At 46.6% G+C, this 7,553-nt stretch overlaps 1 protein-coding gene across 2 annotated transcripts; it reads right to left on the bottom strand.

Annotated features, from left to right (window-relative positions):
- Window positions 1–1,056: 1,056 nt before the first annotated feature.
- Window positions 1,057–3,649, bottom strand: LOC133916489 (uncharacterized). Of its 2 annotated transcripts, none has more exons than XM_062360175.1 (6): window positions 3,293–3,649; window positions 3,108–3,211; window positions 2,823–2,991; window positions 2,592–2,714; window positions 2,380–2,460; window positions 1,057–2,297 (listed from the first exon to the last, which is right to left on the bottom strand). In XM_062360175.1, the coding sequence occupies exons 1-6, from the start codon at window positions 3,467–3,469 to the stop codon at window positions 1,392–1,394; spliced, it is 1,560 nt and encodes a 519-aa protein (XP_062216159.1). In that variant the 5' UTR covers window positions 3,470–3,649; the 3' UTR covers window positions 1,057–1,391. The 2 variants fall into 2 exon arrangements, with proteins under 2 accessions (XP_062216159.1, XP_062216157.1); XM_062360173.1 differs by having other exon boundaries at window positions 1,057–2,303; window positions 3,293–3,648.
- Window positions 3,650–7,553: the final 3,904 nt, after the last annotated feature.

Here is a 7,553-nt window from a genome sequence, read left to right as displayed (position 1 = left end):
GAAGGGCGAAATGCCTCGAGTGTATATATCTGTCAATGGGGTACAATATAATACCAGTTACTATCTAATTGATGGAATTTACCCAGAGTGGGCTGCCTTTATGAAGACAATAGCGGCGCCTCAAACGGACAAGGACAAGTTGTTCGCACGAGAGCAATAAAGCACAAGGGAAGATATCGAGCATGCATTTGGGGTACTGCAATCTCGATTTAACATCGTAAATCGTCCAACACGTATGTGGAAAAGAGTAGATTTTGTGCAAATTATGCAAGCTTGCATTATTCTTCATAACATGATTATTGAAGATGAAAGACAACCAAGAAACCTTCTTCCGATTTAAACTTGACTCTAGGATTATCATATGCTCTACTACCAGAAGTCAGTGTAGGAAATAACATGTGCTTTTCAAAAGTACTATAGAGAAATGCTGCAATTCGTGAGCATCGACAGACACATACCCAACTTAGGAATGATTTAGTTGAATATATTTGGCATCATTTTCAAAACAAGCCAAATAATTAGTCCTTGTTTGAGCGATATTTTCATGTAATTTCTTTCAATTGTTTATGTACCAAATATTATGCAATAAATTCGACGTGGATATGTTTACTAGCCCTTTTGTTTTTCATACATACAATTATTTGAAACGTTGTATGCATGTGTATTAAATAGCATATATTATTCCTAGAAGAACGTCTAAAGCACTGTGTGATATAAAGAAGCTGCATAGTAAAATTTATAGAAAATTACATCTATTATTTGATCCATGTATAAATTAAGGAATGTTGAATTACTATAAGATAATTAAAATGATACCATATTATATGTGTTATTTGTTACTCGTTCTAAGATTACGTGTTAGTGTATAAGACGGTCTATTAGACGGGGCCAATGTATTTGCCCTAATGCACGGGCTGACGCGTACGCCTGGCAACAGGTGGGGACAGCGGGCCGAGCGCTCGGCAGCCGTCCTCAGCGCCGAGCAACAGGACTGCGGCGTCACCGACGATGGCATCCACGCCAGAGGTGGATAGAGCCGCTCAGCTCATGAACACCTGCAAAACTCCTCCATGTTTACTATAAAACAATCGGCAGTTTATCACAATTCAACACCCCACTCCTCTGTACAAAAAAGATGAGCAACCTACGCACATCCATTATCCGCTCGACGCACAATCCATTCGTTCCTAGCTACAACCTAGTTCTATTTGATTAACCCTTGCGATTTTCCAGAGGCAGGGAATCCCGCAGCAAACCACTCTGCCTGCGAAGCAACGGACCCGATTCCTGCGCCGGAACCTAAGCTCCTTGAATTCCAACAGGTGACATTCCGGCTCTGAACTGACGAGTGACGAATGGCCACTTGCTGTAATTCTGCAACCGAAGAGCGCTCATCTCCTCGTGCGCACCGAGATGGCCCTCCTCTCCGGGTTCAGCGGTCCGTGCCCCTGTCCGGGCGCGGCGCCGTACACCCTCTCCTGGATCACCCGCGCGTCCGTGCCGATCGTACGCACCTCCTCGTGCCGCGCGATGTGCTCGTTGCTGCGTTCCAGCGCGGACACGATCCTCGAGTACGGCGGGTGCACGTACGCCGAGCTCTCGTACGCGCCGCCGTTGGCTCCTGTGTTGGCCGTCGGGTTCCTCCGGTACGGCGGGGTCGCGTACTGGCCGCACTGCGCCAGGGACTCGTCAAGCGCGTGCGCGTTGCCGCCGCCGAACTCTGTGGCGTGCCTCCTGTGCGGTGACTGCGCGTGCAGCGGATTGTTGTCGCGCGCGCCGTCGTCCTGGAACGGCCGTGTGCCGGCGGCACTGATCCTGCCGGCCTCTCCGTGCCACGCGCCGCCGCGGCCGGTGCCCATCATGGAGACCGCCCTCCTGTAGGGGGCGCGGCGCTGCTGCGGCGGCCAGACGACGTCCTCTTGTACCTCGTCTTCTTCCTCGTCGCTCTGGTCGAACACGACGCTCTTCCCCTTGTGCGCCGCGCCCGACCCGACCGAGGTCACCGTGCTCATGTCGCTCCACGACGGCGACGGCGACGGAGACTTCTGGGGTGCCGAGTTCTGCACGGGATGCACCTTGTCGTAGCCACCGCCTCTCGATCCCTTCCCCTGGGACTCCAACCGAGACAGCTCCACGGCAGCCCGAGCGGCCATCGCGGCGAACGACGCCGACTCGAAGGCCGCCTCCGCCGCCATCCTGGCGTCGAGGTACTTCTTGGATTCCCTCAACACTCTCTCTTCTACTCTCAGCTGAGTAAGGCTGGGGTTCTTGTTATCATCAACAATTTTCTGCCTCCCCTGCACCTGTTTGACATGGAATTCTTAACATTAGATTTTGCAAACTATTCTGATGATCTTGTAGAACGATTACGGCACGAACCTCATGACGATCTGCCTTGACCTCACTCTGTTCGACAAATTCTTTGACTGGCGCGTTCTTGGTTTGCTCGCTTTGTTTGCCCTGCATTCCAGCATACCGCATAACACAACCACATCACGAATCATGATTCTCCCGTAAGATGAACTGGAGAGAAAATGTGACAAACAAGGATGGGCTGGATGGCCGTTGACCGGTGAGGTCGTGCAACCAACCTGGTGAATCTCAATTGGGCTCTCAGGGAAGTCCAGCAAGATATCGTTCTCGGCAGCGATCTCCTTGGCCAACCTCCTCTTCTGCTCCAGGCTCGCCCTCTTGCCCGACAACTTCCAAACCAACTGAAACAAACGGCGCAACAACCACTCTCCAATTACAACTCCCGTCACATGCAGTTGGCGAGACGACCTGTAAACTAAACGAGTCTAGTTGGAAGGAGTTAAAGGTACCGTCGGGTCGACGACGCCATGCGAGCCCTCCTTTGCCGCCATGCCGAAGTCCTTGCCGAACTTGTCCGCCAGGATGGCGCGCGCGTCCAGCAGCTCCGGCAGCTCGCCGCACCGCGCCGACGCGAACATCAGCCCCGCCGCCGCCTCCTTGATCTCCTCGCTGCATTCCCTGGGTTCCACCGAACGAACCAAAGTTGCAATCTTTCCTTGTGAGACGGGGAACCGAGGAAACACGGAATCAAACAAGAAGTCAAGAACACGAATACGAAGAGACTTTATACATACTTGGGCTTCTCCAGCTGCGCAGCCTGCTCGATGAGGATTTTGCAGTAGAGCTCTATGATGTCGAGCACCTCCAGCATGTTGTCCTCCTCTATCACTTGCTCCGCCTGCGCGACAAGAACACACGCTACTGGAAGTCTGCAAACTGGCAAGGGAAGGACACGCGACGCGAACATTCGCGCACTTACGCGGAGCAGAGCGCGGTCGAGGTGACCGATGGCGAGGAGCTGTCCGACGTCCCTGCGGGCGATGGACCGGCGGCCGAGGCGAGGGCGGCGGACGACGGCGAGGCGCGCGGCGGCGAGCTTGACCAGGGACTTGAGCTTGGCGGTCTGCTTGGAGGTGTTCTTGCCGAAGAGACCCATGGCTGCTGGCCTGCACCGCGACGGTGGTGTTCGACTGCTGGTGTGGTGGTGGTGATGCAATGGCTCGTTTTCTCCCCCTTCTTATACTGGTCTCTGGATTGGTGCTGTGTATCGAAGAAACCTGACTTAGCTTGTGGACTACGGAGTTTGCTCTGGAGGGGCAAACATTGTGCTGTGCAGCTGATTCTTCTTCTTTAGGAATTGGTAGGCTTCAAGTTTGTATATTTTCACCCCATCCGGCTCACCCTCGGAATTACCGCACTTTGGAAACATGTATGTATTTTGTACCATTTACTGCCAAAATGAAAACTACAAAATGAACTTCAGAAATTCATCAGGAAAAACATTTATATACCACTCACTCCATTTCATGAATATTTTCCTTCATGCGTCCTTAGAAAGCACAATATATTGAATAAAAATAAGCACGGTCCGATTCCATTAAGTGTCAACTGACATTATATGCACGGGCCAAATATTTTGAAACAGAATGTTGTTACAAGTTGCAACATTTTTCTTTAAAAAAAATGTTGTTACAAGTTACCACTCCTCATAAGGTTGTTCCAAACAAAGTAATGTCTAGCTAATTTTCCTAGAGAATGTCGTCACTGTGCTAAAATCACACCTGTTGTGCTTAAACCCTAGAAGTTTTTTCTTCTACTTTTCTTTTCTTTTGAAAAAGCAGAAACTATAACATTTGTTTAAGAAAAAAGAGAAATACCAAATCATATAATTGGACCTTCTTTGTGTGGATATCTCTAAAATTTAGTGGTGTAAATTAATTAACCTAATAGTACTCACCGATGCTCTTTCAGCTAATAACACTAGTTTTTTTAAAAAATACTCAATTTAAAAAAATAATATTATTAGTTGAACTAAAAAAATCGATAGATACTCTTAGATTCCTCCATTTGCACCGCTACTAAAATCTTAAAGTTGTCGGGATGCACTTTCGTCTAGAGGCGCTGATTTTTTTTGCTTACCCTCCTAATCTTAGTTTAGGATTAGTGTAGTTGGGCGCCAGTCATGCAGGTTACATATGTACACAGGCACCATACGGCAGCTGAATTTGTTTAAACGCTGATTGTTGCGCGACTAATTCCTAAATCACAAAACACTTAATCCACGCAGGCTGAAGATTGATGAACATCTCTTCTTCTAGTGTTTTTTTAGGAATAAAACATTCGATTATTCTCTCTCGTACATGGACCGATTCAGGCTGGCGTTCATCCGACGCAGCTCCACTCAGCTTAAACCTAACGTTTATCCATCATGGCGCTACACTGCACCTTTATATATGCCTCTCAGAAAAAAGAATTCGGTCGAGCACTCGAGCCACTTCACACGTGTCAACCCCGGCAGCCTTGCCTTTTCCATTTTGGAAAAAAAAAATTCCCCGCCTCTTTCCTTTTTTGAAAAACTTTTCTAGTTTAAAAGTTTTGAAAGAAAAAGTTAAAAAAAAATTGAGAAAAAAATTATCAAGAAAAAGTTATTAAAATATTAGTGACCCGTCTTGAGTTAGTCGTGACTTAGGTTGTCTCCCCGATAGCCCCTACTTCTTTCTTTTTTTGGAATTTTTTTCCCTCCATATCTTTTCTTTGAAAACTTAAAAAGATTCTAGTTAAAAAAATTTAAGAAAAAGTTACTGAGATAAAATTACTAAAGAAAAATTATCAAAAAAATTATAAAAAAAATATCGAGAAAAAGATAATGAGACATATATGTCTCGAGGGGATCATGATTTGGGCTGTTGGAGTAGGCCGCGACTTGAAAAGTTGCGCGTGCTGAAAATAATTACTGCTTTACAGCCGTTCCTTGGTGACAGGTGACAAGGTAGTTCTACATATTATATGCTTGGAGTAGTTTTATAAATTTCTGGCGAGTGGATTTTTGCAACAAAATAAATTTTAGGAGGAAAAGTTAAAATCTAAGTAACTTTTAGAGGGTTTTGCATTTTTCTAAGTTCGAAGCGTTTTTTGATAGGAAATTTCTGGCGAGTGGTATCGCCCATCCATCGGCATGGTAACGCAAAGCATCGACGCATCATGGCCCGTGAGCGTTGGCGGTCAGTAGTCCACTTAGTTTAGCAATTGATGCCGCTTTCAGCGTTGCGTTTCGTGATCGCCTGCCTTGCTCGGGTTCATCTTCTGTTCGGAGCTGGTGGTGTCTGCGGTCGTGGAGCGCTCAGCTCGGCAGGACAGGGAGGACGAGGGCGTCGTACTCGGGTACTCCCTTTGAGAAGCCTCTGTTCGGAACACGTCGCCGTTGAGTCCACTGGCATTGGAACCGGCCGTCTGCTGTCAGAGTACCTTATCAAATGGAGGAAAACAAGAGAGGATGATACCAGGAAAGGACTGGCGATGGCATGGAAGTGACACGAGTTTACCGTGGTTTTATTTGGCGGATGCGTAGAACAGTGAGGTCGATTGAGAAGCCCGGAACATTTCGGCTACGCAATTTCCTAGGTTTTCTTTCACGTGACCGGAATGCCCACGGTTAATTCGTTAAAACATCTCTAACTATATTCTCTTTGTTTTCGATTTTTCTAATTATTATTTTTGTTTCTATTTTATTTATTTTCTCTTATATTGAACCGTTTTTATTCGAAGAGAATCGTAAAGTAAAAGAAGAGTGATTTTTTAAATAGAGTGGATTTTTTCTAATTACTAATTTTGTTTTTATTACTGTCTCTATTCTTATTTTTTTATATTATCTTATATTCAACAGTTTTTATTTAAAAGAATCGTGAAGTAAAAAAGAGTGAATTCTTAGTTGGAAAGAATAGGAGGAAGAATTAAAATGAAACCGTTAAAGATAACCTTATAGTACAGGTAAGTAACTCTGACACCACTCGCTCTGCTTCTCAGACTGTGGGTACAAAATCTCCCCGACAAATCCATGGACCGAGAAATCTAGCAGAGGTCAATAGAAACCATTACTAGCCTGCTCTTCTCGGTCTCCATCACAGAAAAAAAAGGCTTTCAAATCAGACAAGAAAACACGAACGTCAAACAAACCGGCCGCAAATCAGAGCGCTCCACACCAGTCACCACACGGAGGCGACACTGCGTCAGGGGAATAGATCAGACGTGATCATGCATGGCGCAAGGGCGCGAGCTTGGCACACGTCAGGTGGACAGCAAAGAAAAAAAATCTTTCACGAATAAATACATAAGAGTTTTTAGAAAGAAGATTTAAATTTGAAGAAATATTAGAGATCAAGGAGAATCAAATGTGTTATTGATATTGATAAGAAATTTTTTTCTGACCTGATGGTCAAGAGTCTGTATTTATAGTGTCGTCAGGGTGTAAGTATACAAGTTTGCTATTACAGAGATAGCGATACCAGCCATCGCTATACCTCATGGATTTGGGACCGGTTGAATCACACAGGCTAGATCTATGCAGAATAGTTTTATCCCTATTTAGAAGATATTATCCACTATGAAAAATATAATAGTGCAAGTGATCCTAAGGGCGGTGTATTGGGCCGACCGTCTACTACGGTACCGCACTATCTAGGGTGTTAGGCTAGCCACCACTTGCGTTGGGATGTTAAGATAGCGTCTACTTGTATGGGTATTAAATATCGGTCACTACCTTATAGACGAAAGACGCCTAGCGAGCCACCTCTGGCTGATCTTTTGCCAAGACCTAATGGCTCATCCACGGGCTCCGGGGAGGCTGCCTTGTCCTTCGAAGAACAGGGGCTCCGAAGAGCCCGCTCAGGCTTTGGAGGGCAGAGGCTCTGGAGAGCCTCCGAGCCTAGCGACCTGAAGGGCATTCGAAGATCCATGATTTTCAGGCGTAGGCTGGTGGAGCCAGGAGCGTCGGGGGTCCTTAATGATGACCTCTAACAGTAGTCCCTCGCGAGGGCGGCCAGCGAAGCGGCTGAACTCGTCGTTTTCGGAGCGGGCCCTCTGACGATCCCTAGCTCCACGTCTGACGGCCTATGGTCCTTTGTCTTGCTCGAGTGGTTTTGGAAAGTCCAGGCTAATTGATTTGAATTGACTGTCTGGTAACACCTGTGAAGGGGCATTCATTGCGTCTTGTGTTTAGCGGTGTGGTCACACCTTATCAAGCA

This window comes from Phragmites australis, chromosome 4 (genome assembly GCF_958298935.1).
Source record: "Phragmites australis chromosome 4, lpPhrAust1.1, whole genome shotgun sequence".
NCBI classification, from domain to species: domain Eukaryota; kingdom Viridiplantae; phylum Streptophyta; class Magnoliopsida; order Poales; family Poaceae; genus Phragmites; species Phragmites australis.
Note: the sequence above shows the minus strand (reverse complement) of the source record. Positions and strands in the feature narration are given on the sequence as shown.